The following is a 26089-nucleotide window of genomic DNA, read 5'->3' as shown; positions in this document are numbered from 1 at the left end:
TTCACCTGCCCAGGCTGCCTGGCAAGTTTTTTGTTGTTGTTGTTTTGTTTGGGGTGTTTTTTGGGGGGGGGACAAAATAGTGAAGCGGGCAAGCCCACAGCATTTGGTGCAGTGTGGACCTCTGTTGCTAACTAGTATGTGACCTGAGCCTCAGTATCCAGATCTGAAAAACAGGGATGACAGCATCCCCCTCACAGGGCTGCTGTAAGATTAAATGAGACCATTCAGTTAATGGCAGCTGTAAGCATTACCACCTCCCACATCACCGGAAGAGACGAGATGAACCTGCACTGTGTCCACAACTTTTATTAATGGCTAGTATTTACTGAGCACTTACTGTGGGCCAGGCAGGCACTGTTCAAGGAGCTTTATGTCTATTGATTTACTAAATCTGCACACTAATCCTGTGAAGTGGTTTCTATTTTTACTATTCCCTTCTTACAGAAAAGAGCCAGAGAGGAGGCCCAGAGAGGTTAGGTAATGTACCCAAGGCCACACAGCTAATGAGTAGCAGAGCCAGGCCTTGAACCAGGCAGCTTGGCCCCAAAGTGGCCACTAGAATACCCTTCTGAGCATTCTGAGACACTAGGATATACCTGTCTGTATGAAGTACTGTATCCCTCTTACTCTGCTGAGGCCATCAGATCAGCCAGGGGCTGGGACCTGTTCAGTTCGGTTGGGCTCCCACAGAGGCAGCATTTACTGAACTGACTTGGCCTCAGGCCTGTGTTACCGTCTTTGTTGTCAGAATGACACTGAGAATGTTGCTCATTATATCACCCCTTCGTGACAAGGACTCTTAGGAGAGGGCTTGTCCAGCTCTGGCTTCTGGAAGGCTTGGGTTCTCCAAGGAGGCATGAGTTTGTTCTTGTCTCTTGGACTCTGAACTAGCCACTAGGAATCTTAGCACCAAAGCCGGGATTCACTCAACGCCCCAGTGGAGTCCTTCAGGGAGAGGTTTTTGTATCAGCCTGAGTTCCAGTTCTGCGTGCTCACCTGCCCTTGCCTTCCTTCTCCTCTCTCAGCTTCTTCCACCTTACTGTGTAATATCTGTCTGTCTGTCTGCCTCAGCTGCCTGCATGTCCTCTTTTGGAGCAAGATAGGGTTAAAAGTTCTGAAGTAACTAAATATTTTAGAGTTACCGTCTTCTCCTTTTGATCTTATCTGTACGTCCTCAAAGGTCTGTACCTTGACAGTGACTGCGGGGAGCTTTAAAACCCACCAAGGCTGATCTCCTTCCCAATACCTGAATGTGGATCTCCTGGGCAGGGTCTGGCCGTGGGGTGTCTAGCAAGCCGGGACTGGCCATCCCTGGGAAAGAGAGAGAAAGTTTCTGTGTGGCCCATTGCCTACAGCATACTGTGTAATGCAGCCCAGACCCCCTTACCTAGGTCCAAGCAGTGCTTGAGGGGCTGAGGGTAGCAGTAGTGAGAGTCACAGTGAGATGTCAATAGAAGTCCTACCATGCACTGGGCAGTCTGAATGGCCAACAGGTTTAAAGAAGGGTAAGCAGTGGGTTTTCTGCTGTTGTTGTTTTCCAAAAAATAAAATCAACTGAGGGTTTGTCACCCAGGAGGAAGGTGTCAGGAGAAGCCTCAGAAATCCTTCTCCCACCTGTTTTGTTTGGATTCTGCCCCTGCCAGAAGTAGCTTGTTGAGTCCTCAGTAAGTGAGGAATGTGAGCAGGGTCCTACCAGGGAAACTGAGGCCCAGGTCTAGGGAGGGCTGGAGTAGGCTGGGGTCCCCGGCTCTCCCAGGTGTCATCTGGGCTGCCAGAAGGCCTCAGCAGCAGCCTACATTGACTCTCCCCTTCTCCTATCCGGGCTGGTTCTGCTGCACATCCTGGGTGGGGACCTCCCTGCAGAGGAGTCTCTGGTCGAAAAGGCAGACAAGCTGCTGGCAGCGGCTGCTACCCGGGTCCTTCAAAGAACAAGGGCAAGCTGAGCACAGCGGGGTGGAACTGCCTGCCTGAGAGGCTGGGCGCGGCCTTCAAGGGGGACACTAGGCCCCTGTCTCCCTCATGGGGGTTATTGTGGGTTTTCCCGAAACTCACATGGCTAGAGTTTCTACGGGCTTGGCCTCTGCTTCTTCAGCCCCTCTCCTTTCCTCGCCTCCCACCCCAGCCTTGCCAGCCTCCTCGCTAGACTAGATCCAAGTCTTGGTCTTTTATCTCTCTGAGCATTTGCCACAGGCTTGCTCTGCCCACCCCACCCTTCAGAGGCTGTCACTGGGCCTGGACTTCTGCCATCCAAGGGACTTCACACCCACAGCCATCTGCTAAGCTGCAGATGCCTCTGTGAAGGCATCTCTCCTGCATCAGGTCATGGTCTGACAAGGTGCCTGTAGGGCAGGCTAGGAAAGGTGACGTCTGGGGACAGGGATACAGAAAGGGAGTGGGTTAAAGGGGCATTACCTGGGGCTCTTCCAGGAACAGCCTTCATCCACCTCCCCCTGAATCAGCACTTGAGGTTTCCTGGGGTTGGGGGAAGCTCAGTGACATGAGAGGTCAGAGAGTGGTACTGCTACCTCCAGCCTCTTTGCACTTTATAGAATCAGTGTGTTGGAAGGAAGGGCCTCTGTAAGTCATGTGCTATACCAGGAATCCCCTACAGCAGCCCTGGCCCTCTGGCTTACATACCTCAGCGATGGGGAGCTCACTACCATATGCAGCTGGCTGCTCCATGGTTGGACAACTCTGGCTCTCAGTGTTGTGTGTGTTCTTCATCACATTGGAGCCCCAGACCCATCTCTGCACCTTCCATCCCACATCTCTGACCTCCAGCCACACCTGCCCCGGGCCCTATTGACCACACCTTCTCGGCCTCCCACAGCCCTGTCCTCTTCCCTCCATCGCTGCCTGCCTCCCTGGCCTGAGCTACCCTCCTAATGCATCTCCTCCCACCAGCTCTGCCCTGCCCCTTTTATCATCCACACAGTAACCAGGAGGATCTTTTTAAAAACCTAAATACAGTTGCACTGTCTCCCTGATTAAAACTCTTCAGTAACTTCCCACTGCTCTCAGGCCAAAGACCACATTTCTTAATGTGGCCTATGTTGCCCACAGGGCACAGCCCTTGCCACCTTCTCCAGCTTCATGGCTCACTCACCCTTGCTTTTGGAGTCCAGTGCATGGTGGTATGCTGTCATGGCCAGGGGCACAGACTCTGCAGCAACATTGCTGGGTTCGAGTCTAACTCTGCTAATTACTGGCTGTGTGACTTCGGGCAAGTTGTTCACCCTTTCTGTGCCGTGGGTTGTACCTCTGTAAAATGTATGTGGTGATGATGAGATCATCTCCCCCTAATGAGAGTCATTTTTAGGATTAAAAAAGTTAAAACAAAGTGCTTTGAGCAGTGCCTGGCACTCCAGTAACAGATCGTCCAATCTCCTTGAAAGAGACAAGTTCCACCTGTCACAGGCATGGACTGAAGGGGTATGGGCTCTGAGCCAGGCTTTCTGGGTTCACATCCTGCCTCTGCCCTCCCTGGCTGTGTGCTGTCTGGCAGGTTACTTCACCTCTCTGTGCCTCAGTTTCCTCGTTCATGAAATGTGTTGCTGTTAACAGTGAATGAGTTAACACGTGCAGATGCTTGTTTGGTTCCTAAGAAGCACATTATTGTGTTAGCTTTAAGCCATTCTCCTACATCTGGGCCTCCACCTGGTTAGCTGATTCTTGTCCTCAGATCTCAGCTCAGCTGTCACTTTCCTGAGATGAGCCAGATGAGTCCATGCCCATGACTGGCTCTCAGCCGCAGCTGCGCTGACGGTGGCTGCTTCATGTTGATGTGTATGGCTTGTAGACTCTTACGTGTCCTCCCTGGAGTACACGCTCCAAGAGGGCAGCCTCCATGTCTGCTTTGTTCAAACGTATATCCCTAGCACTTTTCATATCTCCGGCACATAGTGGGTGTTCAATACCCATTTGTGGAAGGGAGGAATGCAAAGAAGAGGCTTCCAACTTCCACCCCAGGACTCTTCCCCTCAGCTCCTCCCCTCTCTGTGGTAGGGACCCCTGGCCCTTCCTGCACCAGGCCCAGAGACTACCCCTGACCTCCTGAGACCATCGGGTCCTAGGCCCTGCGCCAGCCCAGCTCTCACCACACAGCCAGTTCCAGGGCCAAGCTCCTTAACTGCCCTGAGGCAGCAGCAGGGCCTTAGGCCAGCTGGAAAGGACTTATACGAAGGCTGGAAAGCTCACACAGGCACACGCGTCTCCCTTCCTGACTTCTTCTGAGCCGCAGAGCATGGGGCCACATCTGTCTGGGGTTCTGGTGAGATGGGGGCAGAGACAACCATGGCATCCGGCAGACCCTCAGGCTCCTGCTTCATGGCCTTGGGAGTCTGTGATCAGGCGCCAAGTTCATTGCACAAAGAGAGGCTCAGAGGGAGGGAGGACAGCTCCTCAGGCACCCCCATGGCACCCCCTCCCTGCCTAGAGCAGACCAGGCCAGTCCAGTTTTGGTGGGTGGGGGTCAGATGACTTGATAGCCTCCACTTTGATTTTACCCAGCCAGGCTGCCTGCGCCCTGGGGCATGTCGCCACACTTGGGCCTGCCTCTTTTCCAAACCCCTTCTGTGGGGCCAGCCCTCTCCTGTGGTCCCTGGGATTTGGCCCACGGAGCCAGCACTGAGCAGCCTGGTCCTGCCTCTGCCTTTGCTTCTCACTAGAATGCCCTCACCCCCCCATCTCTACCTATCCAAATTCTGCCAAAGCCCAGCCCAAAGCCCACCTCCTCCCAGGACCACTAGGATGAGTCCTAGAGGGCAGACCTAAAAGTAAGTAACTCAGTTGAGTGTGGATCAGAGACATCAGACCCAGGCCCCTGCCCTCAAAGGGCCGGCTCATACTCCCAACAGGGCAGCCAGCCCAGTCATTGTTGTGCCGCGGGATGAGAAAAAAAGGCCCTAGTGGGTGCGGTCAAGTGCCTGCTGTATGCCAGGCATTGTGATCAAGGCACTGGTGCAGGTGCCGGAGCTTCTCCTGCTGTGATCATTTCAATGGGCACCTCCTCTTCTTTTAACTTCTTGTTCTTAGGGCCAGAAGGCAGGGCTGCAGGCAGGATCCTCACTCAACCTCCCTCCCACCGGAAGAGGGGGTGCCCATTGAAATGTGTTTCCAAGGAGGGGGAGGGGCATGGCAAGTGCTGGAAACTTGACCACTTGTCACAGCAGTGCACGCGACAAGCCAGGCCAGCCGAGACCATGCCAGCCTCACTGTAACAGGTGGGAGGAGGCAGGCCTGGCACCGGCCCAAGCAACACAGCTGGCAAAGCAAGTCTCACCCTTCCTCACATCTGGACACCTCTTCTTGTTTCCTGATCTCACCTCATTTATCCTTCTAGCTGTACTGTGCAGTGTAGTGAATAACTAGCATTATCCCCATTTTATGAATGAGGAAATAGAGGTACAGAGGGGCTATACAAGAGTCTCTGGCTTAATACACAGTTAGCAGGCAAGTTGGGACTAGACCCCAAGGCCCTGGCACTCCCAAATGTAGCTTGAGCTCATATCAACACTGCCAAGCTCTGCATATGGTGGACACCTCACTGGAGGTTCGGGCCGTCTGTGCCAACCCAAAATAGAGTCCCACCCCCTCCTCCAAGGGTGGGTGGATTCTAATAGTAGTCATACACTAATAATTTAAAAAATGGTTTATTAAATGATATTTTCCACCTAAAGCACTTAGCACAGTGCCTGGTATATAGTGCTCAATATGTGTAGCTATTATGAATACTAACTCTTACTTAATAATTCCACCCAATCTTGATAAATGCTTTACAGTTTCCAAGCCACTTTCCTCTACATTATCTCATTTAGTCTCCACAGCAAGACTTAGGAGGTTGGCAGGAGGAGTGATGTCCCTCCTGCCATTTTGCACATTTCCCCCAAGAGGAGATCCCAGGCTCAAGGTCACAACTGTAGGGTGCAGAGCTCACCTGGCTTCCCCCTCTGGGCCTCTCCACACCACGACTTGGACCACCCCACATCTTAGAGAGGTGCAGGTTGAGCTGGAGCCCTTTAAGAGCCCTGAGGCTGAGGCATGGGGAGGGAGTGTCCCCTAAACCCAAGACCGGGCTGGAGCCACATTCTCTGGGGGGAGTGAGTAGCCGCCTGGCATTTTCCCTTTGATACTGATACAGGCATTTTAATAGCTGCAACCCATCAGGCAGGTGAAGTTTCAGCTCTGGCCACACAGGGCATTCCAGGAGGCCCAGGCTGCCAGCAGGGGCAAAGTAGGAAGGCTTCTCTGCTCAGGATGGTCGGGAGCCCACCCCAGGGCCTCAGAAAGTTATCCATACATCCCTGAGCCTCACCTGGGGATTTCTCACCAGGGGTCTCAAACTCAGATACCTAAGGGGCCAGGCTGGTGGCTTAAGTAGGTAAGGCTGACCATGTGGAGAGAGTACCCTGGTGACCTGGACAGCACATGTACCCACACAACACCACCTGACTGTGCATGGCCCAGTGTTGCCAGACCCTCCCATGTACAGGAGAGACCAGAGATCAGAACTTCATGTGAAATCTCCTGACTTGTAAACAACCAAAGGGTCTTCAAAAAGCTCATGGAAAGATTCATATTATCTTTTAATTCTATTTTTCCATGAACTTTTGGAAGTACCCTCACACTTATTGAGTACCTACCATGTGCCAGGCCCTGTTTTAGACATTAGGGAGATGGAAGTGAAGAAAACAGAACAAAGTATCCATGACCTTGTGGAACTTACATTGTAGTGGTGGAGGGAGGAGATAATAAGCAAGATAAGTAAGCTGGAAAAAAATCCTAAGAAGGAAATAAAACAGAGAAGGGGGAAAGGAAGTATATTGCCTGCGGGGCAGGGAGCACAGGAGGCAAGGAAGGCCTAAGAATGTGCCAGGCAGATAGCTGGGAAAAGACATCAGAGGGACCAGTAAGTGCAAAGTCCCCGGGGTAGGAGAAAGCCTGGCATGTGCGAGAGCATCAGGAGGCCTGTGTGATCACCTTGGCTGCCGTGTTGAGGATGGCCTGTTGAGCAGGGGGGTCCATTAGATGGTATTGCTGTGATTGGGCCAGAAATGCTGCAGCTTAAACGAGGTGGTAGTGGTGGAGGTAGTGAAAAGAGGTCAGATCCTGGATGTATCTGGAAGGTAGAATATAGGAGCTGCTAACTAAATGGGTGTGGGGTAAGAGAGAAGGAGGCATCAATGATGATTTCAAGGTTTTAAGCAACTGGCAGGATGGAGTTGCCATTGCCTACTATGGGAAACCCAATGGGAGGGGTGGGTCTGGAGAGGGGACAGAATACCAGGAGCTCAGTTTTGCAGGGCTAATTTTGAGATGCTTATAAATGGACTTGTCAAGGAAGCAGCTGGGTATATGCATCTGCCATTCTGGAGGAAGATCCAGGTTGCAGGTGCAAGGGGGGTGGGACTGTCATCACATATAGATGGCGTTGAAGCCATAGGACTAGGCGAGGTCCCCAAGGGTGCCCATGTCTAGAGAAAAGAGATGAGACCCTGGATGTGGGCTCTGTGGCCCTCCAAAGTTTAGACATCTAGTAGTTAAGAAGGAACCAGCAAAGGAGACAGAGAGGACACAGCCAGGGTGGTAGGAGGGAAAACAGGAGGGTACAGGTCCTGGGAGCCAAGTGCAGAAAGTGTTTCAAGGCGGACGAGTGAGCAAAGGCTGCTGACAGACTGAGACCAGCGTGGTCCGCGGGACCCAGCAACACAGAGGTCACTGACGACCTTCAGGAGAGCCCTCTGGAGGGGAGAGGGAGTAAGTTAGGAGTGGTCCAGGAGAGCATGAGAGAAGCAGGAGCCAGCAGAGGTAGACAATTGTCATCAAGGAATTTTTCTAGGAAAAGAGCTCAATAGGGTCAAGAGAGGATTTTTCTTTTCTTTTTTTATGATGGGAGGGACAATAGCATGTTGCATAATGATCACTGCTAAATCCGGCTTGCAGCCTGTTTTTGTAAATATGTTTTTATGGAAACACAGCCGCGCTGATTTGTTTTCAAATTGTCCAGGCTGCCTTCACCCACGGACAGAAGAGCCAAGTAGTTGTGGCAGAGACCAGGTGGCTCACAAAGCCTAAAATATTTACTACCTGACGCTTTACAGAAAACGCCTGCCAGTCACTGTTGTGAATGATCCAGTCTAGGGAGGACATTGATGAGGCAGGAGGACAGGGGACTTGCTGGCACGTTGTCCTCGAGCAGGTGGGAGGGGTAAGATCTGGGGCAGGGTGGAGGGTGTAAAAAGTAGACTGAGGCACAATACAGTTTTAAAGAGTTTATTTGAATAAGAATCAATTCATAAATTAGGGAACACTAAACCTCTTTGGGTCTAGTGTTCCCAACTTAGGAATTGATTCCTACTCAAATAAACTCTTTAAAATTGTATTGTGCCTCAGTTTACTTTTTACAATGGGTTGGCCTTAGCTGGGAGCACAGATGGGGCACACCAGAGGCGAGAAGGGCGCTTGTGGGCACAGATGTGGTTGCCTCTGGAAGTCCCCTTCTGCCTGTCTCTGTTTTCTCAAGGTCATCAGTTGACAGTGAAGTTGGGGGAGGGGCATCAGGGGTTTGGAGAGAGAAGGTGTGAGAACCACCAGGACAGTGAGATGGCGAAGGGTCGAAGGAACTGCAGTGTGATTGCTGGACTTCCATTTGAAAGAGCGATCGTGAGTTGAAGCGAGACCAGCCTGACAGGTGTGTGTCTTCTCCAACTTCATTCGGCAGCCTGAGCTCAGGCATGGGGCAGGTGGAAACATTGGGTCTCTCCAGTTTTGTGGTTTAGCCATGAGAACACAATGAAGGGGAAGGGCATCAAGGCGGTTGAGGGTGCAGACAGGAGCGAGGTTATAATCACTGACCACAGAATGTGAGCTGAGCACAGAGGGAGGTTAAACATGGCAGGTGAGGGGCAGAAAAAGGAGGTAGGACCCATGGATTGAAGGTCCTGTGGGCTGGGAGGATACCTGGGGTCAGGGTATTAGAGGGGTGAGCTGAAGAGAGGGTCAGTGGTTGAGGCGTTGAAGCCCAGAAAAGCACTGGATGGGCCAAGAAAACACACCTACGTCCTGAATTTAGCTAGTCTCCTACCTGAGTCCCTGGTGGCTTGGCCCACTCAGATGTCTCCTTCCCCTCTGATAGATGCTCCTGGCTCCAAGGTCTGCCTTTCTCGTCCAGGCCTCCCTCCTGAGCTCCAGAGCTACCCTTTCAATAGCTCACCCGGGCCTCTCCAGGGGATTGGCCCGAGGCTTTCAGGGGTCTGTGTTGTAAATTCACAGTCTCTGCCATTGTCTTCATGATGCACACCCCCCGCCCCCCACACACACACATTCCTATCCCTCTTTCCTCACTCACACCACTCCAGCCACACACCTCACTTCCCTGTTCCCAACACACAGTCCTATCCCTGGGACTTCACGTCTGTGAAGACTTCCTCCAGGCACACAGGACGCGTTCCCTCACTTCCCCCAGACACACAGGACCTGTTCCCTTACTTCCTCCAAACACCCAGGACCTGTTCCCTCACTTCCCCCAGACACACAGGACGAGTTCCCTTCACTTCCTCCAGACACCAAAGACCCGTCCCCTCACTTCCTTCAGACACACAGGACCCATTCCCTCACTTCGCCCAAACACAAAGGATGCATTCCCTCACTTCCCCAGACAGACAGGACCGGTTCCCTCACTTCCTCCAGACACCAAAGACCCGTCCCTTCACTTCCTCTAGACACCCAGGACCCGTTCTCTCACTTCCTCCAGAAACACAGGACCCGTCCCCTCACTTCCTCCAGACACCCAGGACCCGTTCTCTCACTTCCTCCAGAAACACAGGACCCGTCCCTTCAATCCCTCCAGACACCGGGGACTTGTTCTCTCACTTCCTCTAGACACCCAGGACCCGTTCTCTCACTTTCTCCAGACACACAGGACCCGTTCTCTCACTTCCTCCAGACACCCAGGACCCGTTCCCTCACTTTCTCCAGACACACAGGACCCGTTCTCTCACTTCCGCCAGACACTCAGGACGAGTTCCCTTCACTTCCTCCAGACACCAAAGACCCGTCCCCTCACTGCCTTCAGACACACAGGACCCGTTCCCTCACTTCCCCCAAACACAAAGGATGCATTCCCTCACTTCCCCAGACAGACAGGACCCGCTCCCTCACTTCCTCCAGACACCAAAGACCCGTCCCTTCACTTCCTCTAGACACCCAGGACCCGTTCTCTCACTTCCCCCAGAAACACAGGACCCGTCCCCTCACTTCCTCCAGACACCCAGGACCCGTTCTCTCACTTCCTCCAGAAACACAGGACCCGTCCCTTCAATCCCTCCAGACACCGGGGACTTGTTCTCTCACTTCCTCTAGACACCCAGGACCCGTTCTCTCACTTTCTCCAGACACACAGGACCCGTTCTCTCACTTCCTCCAGACACCCAGGACCCGTTCCCTCACTTTCTCCAGACACACAGGACCCGTTCTCTCACTTCCTCCAGACACCCAGGACCCGTTCCCTCACTTTCTCCAGACACACAGGACCCATTCAATCACTTCCTCCAGACACCCAGGAACCGTTCTCTCACTTCCTCCAGACACCAAGGACCCGTTCCCTCACTTCCTCCAGAAACACAGGACCCGTCCCCTCACTTCCTCCAGACACCCAGGACCTGTTCTCTCACTTCCTCCAGACACACAGGACCCATCCCTTCACTTCCTCCAGACACACAGGACCCGTCCCTTCACTTCCTCCAGACACCCAGGACCCATCCCTTCACTTCCCCCAGACACCCAGGACCCGTTCTCTCACTTCCTCCAGAAACACATGACCCGTCCCCTCACTTCCTCCAGACACCCAGGACCTGTTCTCTCACTTCCTCCAGACACACAGGACCCATCCCTTCACTTCCTCCAGACACACAGGACCCGTCCCTTCACTTCCTCCAGACACCCAGGACCCGTCCCTTCACTTCCTCCAGACACCCAGGACCCGTTCTCTCACTTCCTCCAGACACCCAGGACCCGTCCCTTCACTTCCTCCAGACACCCAGGATCCATTCCCTCACTTTCTCTAGACACCCAGGACCCGTTCCCTCACTTCCTCCAGACAACCAGGACCCATCCCTTCACTTCCTCCAGACACCCAGGACCCGTTCCCTCACTTCCCCCAGACACACAGGACGCATTCCCTCACTTCCTCCAGACACACAGGACCCGTCCCCTCACTTCCCCCAGACACACAGGACGCGTTCCCTCACTTCCCCCAGACACACAGGACCCGTCCCCTCACTTCCTCCAGACACCCAAGACCCGTCCCCTCACTTCTTCCAGACACACAGGATCCGTCCCTTCACTTCCTCTGGACACACAGGACCCATCCCCTCACTTCCTCCAGACACCCAGGACCCGTCCCTTCACTTCCTCCAGACACCCAGGACCTGTTCTCTCACCTCCTTCAGACACATAGGACCCATTCTCTCACTTCCTCTAGACACCCAAGACCCGTTCTCTCACTTCCTCCAGACACCCAGGACCCGTTCTCTCACTTCCTCCAGACACACAGGACCCGTTCTCTCACTTCCTTCAGAGACACAGGACCCGTTCTCTCACTTCCTCCAGACACACAGGACCCGTCCCTTCACTTCCTCCAGACACACAGGACCCGTTCTCTCACTTCCTCTAGACACCCAGGACCCGTTCTCTCACTTCCTCCAGACACCCAGGACCCGTTCCCTCACTTTCTCCAGACACACAGGACCCATTCTCTCACTTCCTCCAGACACCCAGGAACCGTTCTCTCACTTCCTCCAGACACCAAGGACCCGTTCCCTCACTTCCTCCAGAAACACAGGACCCGTCCCCTCACTTCCTCCAGACACCCAGGACCTGTTCTCTCACTTCCTCCAGACACACAGGACCCATCCCTTCACTTCCTCCAGACACACAGGACCCGTCCCTTCACTTCCTCCAGACACCCAGGACCCATCCCTTCACTTCCCCCAGACACCCAGGACCCGTTCTCTCACTTCCTCCAGAAACACATGACCCGTCCCCTCACTTCCTCCAGACACCCAGGACCTGTTCTCTCACTTCCTCCAGACACACAGGACCCATCCCTTCACTTCCTCCAGACACACAGGACCCGTCCCTTCACTTCCTCCAGACACCCAGGACCCGTCCCTTCACTTCCTCCAGACACCCAGGACCCGTTCTCTCACTTCCTCCAGACACCCAGGACCCGTCCCTTCACTTCCTCCAGACACCCAGGATCCATTCCCTCACTTTCTCTAGACACCCAGGACCCGTTCCCTCACTTCCTCCAGACAACCAGGACCCATCCCTTCACTTCCTCCAGACACCCAGGACCCGTTCCCTCACTTCCCCCAGACACACAGGACGCATTCCCTCACTTCCTCCAGACACACAGGACCCGTCCCCTCACTTCCCCCAGACACACAGGACGCGTTCCCTCACTTCCCCCAGACACACAGGACCCGTCCCCTCACTTCCTCCAGACACCCAAGACCCGTCCCCTCACTTCTTCCAGACACACAGGATCCGTCCCTTCACTTCCTCTGGACACACAGGACCCATCCCCTCACTTCCTCCAGACACCCAGGACCCGTCCCTTCACTTCCTCCAGACACCCAGGACCTGTTCTCTCACCTCCTTCAGACACATAGGACCCATTCTCTCACTTCCTCTAGACACCCAAGACCCGTTCTCTCACTTCCTCCAGACACCCAGGACCCGTTCTCTCACTTCCTCCAGACACACAGGACCCGTTCTCTCACTTCCTTCAGAGACACAGGACCCGTTCTCTCACTTCCTCCAGACACACAGGACCCGTCCCTTCACTTCCTCCAGACACACAGGACCCGTTCTCTCACTTCCTCTAGACACCCAGGACCCGTTCTCTCACTTCCTCCAGACACCCAGGACCCGTTCCCTCACTTTCTCCAGACACACAGGACCCATTCTCTCACTTCCTCCAGACACCCAGGAACCGTTCTCTCACTTCCTCCAGACACCAAGGACCCGTTCCCTCACTTCCTCCAGAAACACAGGACCCGTCCCCTCACTTCCTCCAGACACCCAGGACCTGTTCTCTCACTTCCTCCAGACACACAGGACCCATCCCTTCACTTCCTCCAGACACACAGGACCCGTCCCTTCACTTCCTCCAGACACCCAGGACCCATCCCTTCACTTCCCCCAGACACCCAGGACCCGTTCTCTCACTTCCTCCAGAAACACATGACCCGTCCCCTCACTTCCTCCAGACACCCAGGACCTGTTCTCTCACTTCCTCCAGACACACAGGACCCATCCCTTCACTTCCTCCAGACACACAGGACCCGTCCCTTCACTTCCTCCAGACACCCAGGACCCGTCCCTTCACTTCCTCCAGACACCCAGGACCCGTTCTCTCACTTCCTCCAGACACCCAGGACCCGTCCCTTCACTTCCTCCAGACACCCAGGATCCATTCCCTCACTTTCTCTAGACACCCAGGACCCGTTCCCTCACTTCCTCCAGACAACCAGGACCCATCCCTTCACTTCCTCCAGACACCCAGGCCCCGTTCCCTCACTTCCCCCAGACACACAGGACGCATTCCCTCACTTCCTCCAGACACACAGGACCCGTCCCCTCACTTCCTCCAGACACCCAGGACCCGTCCCTTCACTTCCTCCAGACACCCAGGACCCGTTCTCTCACTGCCTCCAGACACACAGGACCGGTCCCTTCACTTCCTCCATACACCCAGGACCCGTTCCCTCACTTCCCCCAGACACACAGGACGCGTTCCCTCACTTCCCCCAGACACACAGGACCCGTCCCCTCACTTCCTCCAGACACCCAAGACCCGTCCCCTCACTTCTTCCAGACACACAGGATCCGTCCCTTCACTTCCTCCGGACACACAGGACCCATCCCCTCACTTCCTCCAGACACCCAGGACCCGTCCCTTCACTTCCTCCAGACACCCAGGACCTGTTCTCTCACCTCCTTCAGACACATAGGACCCATTCTCTCACTTCCTCTAGACACCCAAGACCCGTTCTCTCACTTCCTCCAGACACCCAGGACCCGTTCTCTCACTTCCTCCAGACACACAGGACCCGTTCTCTCACTTCCTCCAGAGACACAGGACCCGTTCTCTCACTTCCTCCAGACACACAGGACCCGTCCCTTCACTTCCTCCAGACACACAGGACCCGTCCCTTCAATCCCTCCAGACACCGGGGACTTGTTCTCTCACTTCCTCTAGACACCCAGGACACGTTCTCTCACTTTTTCCAGACACACAAGACCCGTTCTCTCACTTCCTCCAGACACCCAGGACCCATTCTCTCATTTCCTCCAGACACCCAGGACCCGTTCTCTCACTTCCTCCAGACACCAAGGACCCGTTCCCTCACTTCCTCCCGACACCCAGGACCCGTTCCCTCACTTCCTCCAGAAACCCAGGACCCGTTCCCTCACTTCCTCCAGACACCCAGGACCCGTTCTCTCACTTCCTCCAGACACCCAGGACCCGTTCCCTCACTTCCTCCAGACACACAGGACCCGTTCCCTCACTTCCTCCAGACACCCAGGAACCATTCCCTCACTTCCTCCCGACACCCAGGACCCGTACCCTCACTTTCTTTAGACAACCAGGACCCGTTCTCTCAATTCCTCCAGACACCCAGGACCCGTTCCCTCACTTCCTCCAGACACACAGGACCCGTTCCCTCACTTCCTGCCGACACCCAGGGTCCGTTCCTTCACTTCCTCCCGACTCCCAGGACCCGTTCCCTCACTTTCTCTAGACACCCAGGACGAGTTCTCTCAATTCCTCCAGACACCCAGGACCCGTTCCCTCACTTCCTCCAGACACACAGGACCCATTCCCTCACTTCCTGCCGACACCCAGGACCCGTTCCCTCACTTCCTCCAGACACACAGGACCCGTTCCCTCACTTTCTCTAGACACCCAGAACCCATTCCCTCACTTTCTCTAGACACCCAGAACCCGTCCCTTCACTTCCTCCAGACACATAGGACCCGTCCCTTCACTTCCTCCAGACACCCAGGACCCGTTCTCTCACTTCCTCCAGACACCCAGGACCCGTTCTCTCACTTCCTCCAGACACACAGGACCCGTTCTCTCACTTCCTCCAGAGACACAGGACCCGTACCTTCACTTCCTCCAGACACATAGGACCCGTCCCTTCACTTCCTCCAGACACCCAGGACCCGTTCTCTCACTTCCTCTAGACACCCAGGACCCGTTCTCTCACTTCCTCCAGACGCACAGGACCCGTCCCTTCACTTCCTCCAGACACCCAGGATCCATTCCCTCACTTCCTCCAGACACCCAGGACCCGTTCCCTCACTTCCCCCAGACACACAGGACGCATTCCCTCACTTCCTCCCGACACCCAGTGTCCGTTCCTTCACTTCCTCCTGACACCCAGGACCCGTTCCCTCACTTTATCCTGACACCCAGGACCCGTTCTCTCACTTCCTCCGGACACACAGGACCCGTTCTCTCACTTCCTCTAGACACCCAGGACCCGTTCTCTCACTTTCTCCAGACACACAGGACCCGTTCTCTCACTTCCTCCAGACACCCAGGACCCGTTCCCTCACTTCCTCTAGACACCCAGGACCCGTTCTCTCACTTTCTCCAGACACCCAGGACCCGTTCTCTCACTTCCTCCAGACACCCAGGACCCGTTCCCTCACTTCCTCTAGACACCCAGGACCCGTTCTCTCACTTTCTCCAGACACCCAGGATCCGTTCCCTCACTTCCTCCCGACTCCCAGGACCCGTTCCCTCACTTTCTCTAGACACCCAGGACGAGTTCTCTCAATTCCTCCAGACACCCAGGACCCGTTCCCTCACTTCCTCCAGACACACAGGACCCATTCCCTCACTTCCTGCCGACACCCAGAGTCCGTTCCTTCACTTCTTCCCGACACCCAGGACCCGTTCCCTCACTTTCTCTAGACACCCAGGACCCGTTCCCTCACTTCCTCCAGAAACACAGGACCCGTCCTCTCACTTCCTCTACACACCCAGGACCCGTTCCCTCACTTTCTCCAGACACCCAGGACCCGTTCTCTCACTTCCTCCAGACACCGAGGACCTGTTCTCTCACTTGCTCCAGACACCCAGGACCCGTTCCTTCACTTCCTCCAGACACACAGGACCCGTTCTCTCACTTCCTACAGACACCCAGGACCCGTTCCCTCACTTCCTCCAGACACCCAGGACCCGTTCTCTCACTTCCTCCAGACACACAGGAACCGTTCTCTCACTTCCTCCAGACACCCAGGACCCGTTCCTTCACTTCCTCCAGACACACAGGACCCGTTCCCTCACTTCCTCTAGACACCCAGGACCCGTTCCCTCACTTCCTCCAGACACCCAGGACCCGTTCCCTCACTTCCTCCAGACACACAGGACCCATTCTCTCACTTCCTCCAGACACCCAGGACCCGTTCTCTCACTTCCTCCAGACACACAGGACCCGTTCTCTCACTTCCTCCAGACACCCAGGACCCGTTCTCTCACTTCCTCCAGACACACAGGACCCGTACCTTCACTTCCTCGAGACACGCAGGACCCGTTTTCTCACTTCCTCCAGACACCCAGGACCCGTTCTCTCACTTCCTCCAGACACCCAGGACCCGTTCCTTCACTTCCTCCAGACACACAGGACCCGTTCTCTCACTTCCTCTAGACACCCAGGACCCGTTCCTTCACTTTCTCCAGACACCCAGGACCCGTTCCTTCACTTCCTCCAGACACACAGGACCCGTTCTCACACTTCCTCTAGACACCCAGGACCCGTTCCCTCACTTTCTCCAGACACCCAGGACCCGTTCTCTCACTTCCTCCAGACACCGCGGACCCGTTCTCTCACTTCCTCCAGACACACAGGACCCGTTCTCTCACTTCCTCCAGACACCCAGGACCCGTTCTCTCACTTCCTCCAGACACCCAGGACCCGTTCCTTCACTTCCTCCAGACACACAGGACCCGTTCTCTCACTTCCTCTAGACACCCAGGACCCGTTCCCTCACTTTCTCCAGACACCCAGGACCCGTTCTCTCACTTCCTCCAGACACCAAGGACCTGTTCTCTCACTTGCTCCAGACACCCAGGACCCATTCCTTCACTTCCTCTAGACACACAGGACCCGTCCCCTCACTTCCTCCAGACACCCAGGTCCCGTTTTCTCACTTCCTCTAGACACCCAGGAGTCGTTCCCTCACTCCCTCCAGGCAAGCAGGACCTGTTCCCTCACTTCCTCTAGACACCTGGGACCTGTTCCCTCTCTTCATCCAGACAGCCGGGACCCGTTCCATCACTTCCTCCAGACACCCAAGACCTGTTTCCTCACTTCGTCTCCTCACCCTGGACCCATTTCCTCCCTTCCTTCAGATGCTGCACAACTTATTTCCTCATTTCGTCCTGTTCTGTACTCAGATGTCCCTTGCACAGATAGGCCTTCCCAGACCTCTAATTTAAAATACCACTTTATTTTACTCTCTGCTCCTTTACTCTGCATTTTTTTCTCCCAGGACTTATCACTGCCTGAGTTATACGGGGGTTTTTTTTTCTTTTCTTTATTAATTGTCTGTCTCTTCCACTAGAAGGTGTACCCTATGAGGGCAGAGCCCCATCCATCTGTGCCACATTCTCTATCTCCAGGCCCCAACCCTGTGTTGGCATCTCCCTCAATGCTGCTGTTGAATAAATGACAACCTTTAGCCAAAAGCCTGCAAATGCCAAGCTGGCCTGGCTTGTCAGTCATTGACTGGCTCTTTCATTTAGCAGACCTGTGTCACATGCAGTACTGGGTGCCAGGCCTGCAGATTATTGGTGGGAAGGGATTTGGAAATAGATTTGTGCAGTCCGTTACTGGATAGTGGCATTAATGAGCTAGGCTCAGAGCTGGGCATCAAAGGACCTTTCACCAGACTTTGTCCTGAGAGGTCATCATTTGCCCAAAGCGTCTCTGTGCCCACCTGCAGCCTGGCCTCAACATCTCTCCACCCAGTAGTTGTGTGCCCAGCCCCAGTAGTTGTGTGCCCAGCCTCCCCTTTTCTAGTGAGGATCCCCCTCTGGGATGTTTCCCCTCTTCATGTCTGCTTTGACCTCCAGTCCCTTTCTGTGCTGAGTCCCCCACCTCCACCCTGTCACCATGCTTCCTCTCCTGGGGCATTTGTACCCACATTTCTCCAGCAGGTTGGAATGGACTTTGTATCAGAAGGCCTGAGTTCATATCTCAGACCCACTACACACTGGCTGTGTGACCTTCACCAAGTCACTCAACCTCTCTGAGCCTCAGTTTCCTTGAGTAGAAAATGAGGCCACTATTAACCCTACTTTAGAGTTTGATTATGAAAAATAGATGTGATTGTATGTATCAAAGCACCCGGCTCAGTGCCAGTACATTGTGGGGGTTCAGCAGACATTGGTTTGCTCTGAATCCTTATGAAGCATTCCTGACCTTCCTTCCCCATCACCAAACCAGAGGTGATGTCAAACTCCTATGACACCCCCCATGTGACTTTTTTAATCTGTCTTGTGGCCTACCCTGAGTGGCAAAATTACACAGTAGTAAGGAAGCAAATGCTAAGGACATGCTTATAGGGGCTGGCCAGCTTCCTAACTGGGCAACGTAGTCGGTGTGGGAGTATATTACCCTGGATGTAGTCAGTCCTTTCCTGCCAGAGCACAGGACCCCTGCGGCCAGATCTTCCCATTTTTCAAGAGAAATTAGAAACGTAGATTTGCATATGAAACCACCCATCTCAATATATTGGCAACAAATTTGATAGTAATAATAATAAATCACTGTGGGAACCTAATAAAATACGTGTAATGGCCAATTTGGCCCTGGGGTTACCAGCTTCTAACTGCTGCACTAGCATCAGAGAGTGTGGATTCAAATCACAGCTCTGTCCTTTACTTCAGGCTTGCTTCACGTTCTGCACCTGTGAAATGAGTCCCATGATAATAATTACTGAGAGGCTCCTAGGTGTCAGGTGCCATTCTTTCCATGCATCAACCTTTTTAGTCCTCTCAGTAACCCAGCGAGGTAGGGACTTCTGTCAGCTCAGGGCCCAAGAACCGGGTGAGAACACAGGCAGTCTGGCTCCAGCAGCATCCCTGGTAACCTTTGTGCTAGCCTGGCCCACTGCATTGAGCGGATCAAGTAAGAGTCTTTACACAAGGCACTAAGCACACTGCCTTTTGCAGAGTAAGCACATGAGAAGCTGGCCCACATAGGCACCCTACAGTGTGAGGCCATTCCGCATGAGCTGGTCCATTCAACACGTGAGCATGGCAGCTCCTTGAGGGGAGTAGGCATCCTGACTCTTTGGTGCCCCCGCCTCCTTGGGGGCCTTCCAGATTGGCTCAGTGATTTAAAGCTCGTGAGAAAGAAGTTTCGTGGAGGTGTGCAGAGGGACACCAGGACAGAAGGCACAGACCCTGCCCCAGGATCCATCAGGAGCCCAGTCCCAGCCAGGAAACAATTAGCAGACAGTCAAGAAAAGCATGTCATTGTGCACATGAGTGCGGGGTGCAGGAAGACCGCAGCTGGTTTACAGGGCCTTATGGTTGGGGTTAATTTCTTTAAAAATGCTCCTAAGACATCAGACACTGAGATCACCAAGATGGGGCCTCTGTCTGCTTCTTATTACCCAGATGCCTGGTGGCCAGTGGAAGGCCATTAACCACCAGTCTTTGATCCAGGAACAGTCTTCCTGCTGGCTCCCCCCATGTGGCCCTTTCCCCTCCCTCCTCCTCCCGACCAGCCCCAAGATGCCTTCCAGGGCTGGGTGTTTACAAGCTCCCGGTGACCCTTCTTGCCTGTCTCTCTCCTTGTGCAGAAATGGAAGCTCCACTGGAGGAGGCGCCGGGAAGTTCCGAAGATGGCTCCAGGATGTAACTGCCCACCAGGTAAGGAGCCTTGCAAACAGATGAAGCTGGGCCTTCCCAGGACAGGGACCACACAGCAGAGGCTCTTCCGGGGGTCATGCTCTGTTCACACCCTGCTCAGGCCATCACTTTTCATTTGAAAGATAGGAATGGCAACATCCGTTATGCTCACTTTCCAGTCTCATTGCTTGGCCGCCCCTCCCCCACCCGTCCATGCAGTGCTTGTCCGTTCAAGCATTCATTTATTCATTCATTTATAAACTCTTCTGTGGGCCTGATACTCCTTGAGCTTGGTTGTGGTGAAATCAGAGAAAATGACGGGTATGACCATGCTTTGAAAATTATGAAGTGCTGTGCAGAGTCAGCCCCGTGAGGGGCCATGTTCACTATTGTGTCTCCAGCTCCCGACACTTAGTAGGCATACAAAAATGTCTGTTACCTGAGTGGATGAATGACTCCATAATTTTAAGACCTTGTTTGCCCCAGCTAGGTGGCTTAGGGTAATGCATGCTCACTGCATGGCATCTAGGCTACACGCACACATGCAAATGCTCACGCACAAGGGATAAAGACGCAAGCTAAAGGTTGCAAGGTGAGGCAGTGTAACAAAGGTAACCAGTTTCACCTGGATTCCAGTTCTGCCTTTGCCACTTGCTAGCCCTGTGGGCAGACTACTTACTGAGGATGGCTTTTCTAGTGCTCTTTCCCTGTATCCCCAGCCATGTCTATCTATCTGTTCATGCGCTGTGTTTGGAGTAGCTGGACACCATGCTGAGTGTTGGGTTCAAGTGCATTGTCCACAATTAGTACCAATGATGGTATAACTCATGAGAACTTTTCTAGGTTCCCGACCGTGTCATTAAGCTATGAGGGTGACAGATGAGTATGTTTCTCTGTTTCCCTGAGTAACTGGAATGGGCTGTACCCCTGTGGAGGTGGGGAAAGAAGCCCTAAAAAAGAGGGGGAGTTTTTAGGGAAAGAGCCCTAAAAAAGAGAGTTTTGCCCTGCTCTGGGCCTCTGCCAGCTCAGGATGTGGCCTTCTCAATACCTACTGGGGGCAGGTGGCATTGGCAGGGAACTTGCTGGGCTCTCTGGCAGGCAGGTCCTCTTCTGGCCACAGGAACCGAGGGGACCTAGTAACCTGCACCTAGGGTCCCCAAGCCAGGGAAGAGAGGCTGACAGATGTTAAGCATATGGGAAATAGAAAGCCCACATTTGCTGGAGCGAGTGGGTTGGGGTGGGAGTGACAGTCTGGGATGCTGCCACGGGAGACAGTGAGGCTGTGAAAGGATTCAGCTGGCCCCAGTCAGAAGAGGGTCGTCTGGGTTAATTAAAAGGGTGTCCAGAAGCGCTGGGAAGCTCCCTCCCCACCTCTGGTGCCAGGAGATTGGGCCCTGGGGTCTGGGAAAGTTTTGGGAGAGGAATACCAAGATTAATGAGGTGAGGTGGGGGTGAGGGTGGGGTGATCGGTCCTGGACAGAGTGACCGTATGCATCAGGGTTTCTGGGCTGCCCCAGTTTCAAATAATCATGTCTGTTGACCCATAACTTTTGGGCAATTGCAACCAATTTTTGCTCAACATATAGAGTGTTAGTTAATGGCAGGAGATTTGGAGCCATGGAAGACATAGTTTTAAATTCCATCTCCAGCATTTACCAGTTGTGTGACCTTTAGAGAGTTCTTTAACGTCTTTGTGCCTCAGTTGCCCTGTCTGAAAAACAGAGATAACAGCCACCTTGCAGAGAGATAGTGGAGATTCAGCGAGATAATCTTGGAAAGCACTTAGTGCCTTGCCTGATTGCTGTAAGCACTCTTGCTATTATTCCCTCAGCTGCCACTCCCACTTCAGATGCATGGAAATCCTTATCACATACTACGTCCTTGGGCTGGCCGGTTTGCTCCGTTGGTTAGAGCGCAGCCTTATAACACCCGGGTCACAGGTTTGGATCTCTGTACCAGCCAGCTGCCAAAAAAAAAAAGACCAAAACCACATGCCCTGCCTGATGTCCAGGACAATGTGGGCTGCACATTTTTGGCCAGGCAGAGGCCTGCCTTTCTCCCTTCCCTGCCTGACTGGGGAAAGCACAAGAACTGTCTGATGGCTGCAGATGACCTTCTTGCTGCCGCTAGGTGCTGTACCAATAGGCCTTAATGCGGTGCTCTGAAAGTTTGGCTCAGGTGGCCCTGGGGAGGCTGGAAGTTGAGGAGGGATGTGAATGGGGGAGGGAGGATTCAGAAGAGCAGTTCATCTCCTTGCCTGCTGGGAGTGTGTGTGGGACCCGGGGGTCTTGGACCGTGAGGAGAAAGCCGGGAAGCAGCTCAGAGGGTGATGGGAAGGAGGCATGCAATGGGAAGAAGGAAGGGCTTAAGGCAGGTCCTCTGTGGGGAGGGGACACCAGCGGGACTGAGCTGGCCAGGCGTGTGAGGAGAGAGAGCCAGGGCTCCGGGGATGGGTACCCCTGGGTGTTAGAAGGTTTCCCAGAGGGCAGTTTGGCCCAAAGTATGTATTATAGCCAGGTGGGCAACACCAGAAGAACTTAAAGCGAAGGCTCCAAATTGAGGCAAAATCAGAAGGCGGCTGAGATGCTCTCCCCGCTTTCTGGAGGCTCAGGCACAGCAGGACAGGAATGGCTACACAGAGGCATCTCACATCATGTGCTCAGAGTCAAATGCACCTCCTAGGCTGGTTTAGGTCCTGTGGGGTCCCCGCACCTGCCTCTCTATGACCAACCTGAGGCTTCTCAACCCATAGTAAAGAAAGCTCTTTGACACTAAAACAAACCTATTGTGAGTAATAGTGGTTACTGTCGCTGCCCCCTAACTGAGCACCTACTGTGTGCCAGGAACAGTATTGAGTGCTTCATATGGATGGGTACCCTTCCTCAGAACACTAAAAATTGGTAGAGTGGAGTTCTAACATTCTGAAACATTTGAAAATCCTCAAATTCGTAAGACACCACTGTCATTCTTGCACCTACATCATGCATCTCTGATTATTTCCCAAGGGCCAGAGTTTATAAACCACTTTATGAACTAGTATAAGGCTCCTGATGATTGTAGAAGGGCTCATTGTAAAGTGCCACATACAAATTAACAGCAGTATTCACTTTTATCTTGCCAGCACCTAATCTATACCCATGCATAGCAGATGCTCAATAAATTAGCAACAATAATCATTCCTGAAGATTGGATTCTTTCTCCTGTCCTCCACCTACCATCTGATTGGTTTCAGATACCCTATACCCCCCACCTCCATCCCAAGTCTTTCTTGATGCTGAAATCACTGCTGTTGGGACACAACCAATAAACACACTCTTCCTGCCCACTGTGGCCACTGGGATCAGAGCCTAGAGCCCCAAACCTGTGCCTGCCCCCAGTTTGCCTCTGTGGCCAGCTAGGCCAAGGCCAGAGTCCTGTGGTGGGTGTGTTTTTCCTCGTGGCAGCCTTGGTCCCCTGGGCAGCATCCAGAGGGCTTGGGACACATAATCGTGGGCAGAAAACCTGCCTCCTTCCCTTCCTACTCTGACCTCGCCAGCATCCTCCCTATCCCAAAATAGCCATCTACTGGCTGAGATCAGGCTGCATCCTGCTTCTGGGCTGTATGCGCTATTTGCCAGGGGAGTGATGGGCTTGCTGGCCTGGATGGGATGCCAAAGGTCAAGCCTCAGTTAGGAGGGTCATGGTGGCAAGAAGTTCGGAGGAATAGGTGTGGGCCACTTTCAAAGCATATGGCTTGGTGGGACAGGAGAAGGGCCTTGGGAACAAATATACATACCGTGGGACTTCCTAGGCCACTTGAGAAGAATACAAAGAATAGGGAAACTCTCATTCTTTGTTCCAGTTTTTATTAACAAACGAGGTGTAGGACAATATAAGCTCCAGCCTGCAAGGAAGCAGCTACTTCAGGCCCGCCACACTGGGGCTGGCTGGGGCTGACCTGCGTCAAGTCCAAGGGTGGGGCTGGCAGTGTGAGGGATGGGAGGTTGTAGCACATGAGGGAACCATGACCTGCTGAGCTGCTGGAACAAATCACTTGGCTGTCTGGGCCTCATCTGTAAGGGGTAGGGTAGGCCAGAGTGATACCTTGACTGCCAGACATAAAAGCTTGGGCCGTAGCAGCAATAGCAAGGGCATGATGTGGTCAGGTTTGTGCATTGGTGCCATAAACAGCACTTATGCAGAGGGGTTGAAGGGGAGGGAAGTTGCTTTCAGCCAGAGCAGGGGGAGAGGCCACGGTCATCCTCTGGTTCAGCGTGTGCTGGTGAGTGGTGCATATGACATGCCTAGGAGTTCCAAGGACTTGCAATTCTGGGAAAATTTCACTGAAGAGGTGACATTGGAGGTTGGGCATAAGGAACAAAGACGCAGGTGGAGGGCATATAATTAGGGTGTAGACTCAGCTGCCACCATAACACAAGACCCCCAAGTGCAGGGACTTAAACTAGGTAGAGGTATACTTTTCTCTTACTCAGCTGGTGAGAGGAGAGTGGTCCAGGGATGAGAGGTGGCCCTGCCATCTTCACCTTGTGGCTTCCATCTCTGGGCCCTTGGCAGCTGCTTTGGTTCTCTCCATCCCTTGCCCAGCATGAGAGGTGAAGCGGACCAGGGGCATGTGTGCTCAAATCCTAAGAGCAAAACTTGAAAAAAAAGACACACATCACTTCTGCTCACATCTCTTGGCCAGAACTTGGTTGCATGGTTACCCCCGGTCCAAGGGAGGCTGATAATATTTTTTTCTTGGCAGCCATATGCCCAGATAGAAGTTTATTACTAAGGGAGGAGGGAGAACCTGCCAGTCTGCACAGAGGGCATTCCAGCTGGCTGAGGGACTGGTGTGGACCAGGGCTCTGAGGAGTGAGGGCAGGGCAGGTATGTTTGGGGATGGAGAGTGGTTTAAGGAATCTGGAGCACGGAAGCAGTGATGGGAAATGAGGGTAGACAGAGAGGTCAAGATTGCAAAGGGCCAGGCTGCGTAGTTCTGGCTCTCTTTGTTCAATGGGAGCTAGACGTTTTCATCCTGAGGGCTATTGATGGGTAATGGCTGCCTGGGGGTCTGTTCTGAGTCAGCTTCTGAGGCTGTATCCCAGCTCAGCAGAAAATGTGGTAATCGCTTAATGATGTCTGCCATGGGTGCAGGAGTGGTGCAGCCATATCTGTGCCCTGGCTGTGTTATCCAGAGAAGGTTTGGGAGCAGGGATGTGACCTGATCCAGGTGGTATTCTAGAACAATAACTACAATGATGTGGAGGGTGGCTTAGAGGAGACAGCAGCCCCTTCTGGAAACAAAAGTCTGTGATCCCATGATCAGGGCTGTATTTTCTCATGAGCTGCTATTTATGGTCACGTTAGAATTGCCTCTCCAGCCTTGGTTATTTTCTGTAGGTGGTGAGAGCTGGTGCCCACACATCCCAAACCCTTCAGCTAGCCTTTCCCTATTTTCCCTGGTGCCAGATTTTGCCCCCAAGAGCCTCATGATATTTACATGGGCAGGGTCTGTGGCCAGAGCTTTGGTCCCAAACTGGGCTCCTCTCACCTCCATTGTGCTGCAGCGGAGCAGACCCATAGTCCTCCCCTTCTGTGTGGTCCTGCTCATTTCAGACTCAGTTAACCCAGAAAAGGGAGACTTCAGACCAAAGTGTCTCTTGGTGCCATTAATGAAGAAAAGGACTGAAGAGCTGATGATTATTTTAGAAAGAACATTTAAACTAAAGAAACACTGTTTGGGGGTAGCTCAGAAGTCCTACTTTACATGGAAATAATTGATGAGTTACTTTTGGTTCATTCCTGGCTATTTCTTAAATCAGGTCCCTGAGGACTAGCCTGGTAAGGGAGCCCATGTTTGATTGCTGTTGTCGTTGAAATTCGGACTCTCTCTTGTTCTGCTGCAGCCAGAGGGATGTGCTTTCATGTGCTGTGCCAGCCTCATCCCCACCCCACCCGCATTTCCCTATCTCCTCCTCCTGACCTTGCAGTCCTATCCTGCGGCCCATCTGGCCTCGCAGACACCCAGGTGTAAACCCACAGCAGCAGCATCACTGCCTCCTTCCCCCTCACCTGCTATAATCCATCAGTTGCTGGGTCCTGTCAATTCCACTTCTCTGCTCAAGAACCATCCATGGCTCCCCAGTGCTCATACATACCTCTACCCCA

General features: G+C 53.4%; 1 protein-coding gene across 1 annotated transcript in view; it reads left to right on the top strand.

Moving 5' to 3' along the window:
- The window catches only part of COL13A1 (collagen type XIII alpha 1 chain), a 156625-nt gene that overhangs the window by 6771 nt on the left and 123765 nt on the right, over positions 1–26089 (top strand). Inside the window, exon 2 of the mRNA XM_063102132.1 lies at positions 19891–19960. Within this exon, the coding sequence (XP_062958202.1) occupies positions 19891–19960 (70 nt within the window). The remainder of the gene's footprint in view (positions 1–19890; positions 19961–26089) is intronic.

Source organism: Cynocephalus volans, chromosome 7, assembly GCF_027409185.1.
Source record: "Cynocephalus volans isolate mCynVol1 chromosome 7, mCynVol1.pri, whole genome shotgun sequence".
NCBI lineage: Eukaryota > Metazoa > Chordata > Mammalia > Dermoptera > Cynocephalidae > Cynocephalus > Cynocephalus volans.
The sequence above is the reverse complement of the archived record's forward strand: the minus strand, read 5'-3'. Positions and strand labels throughout refer to the sequence as shown.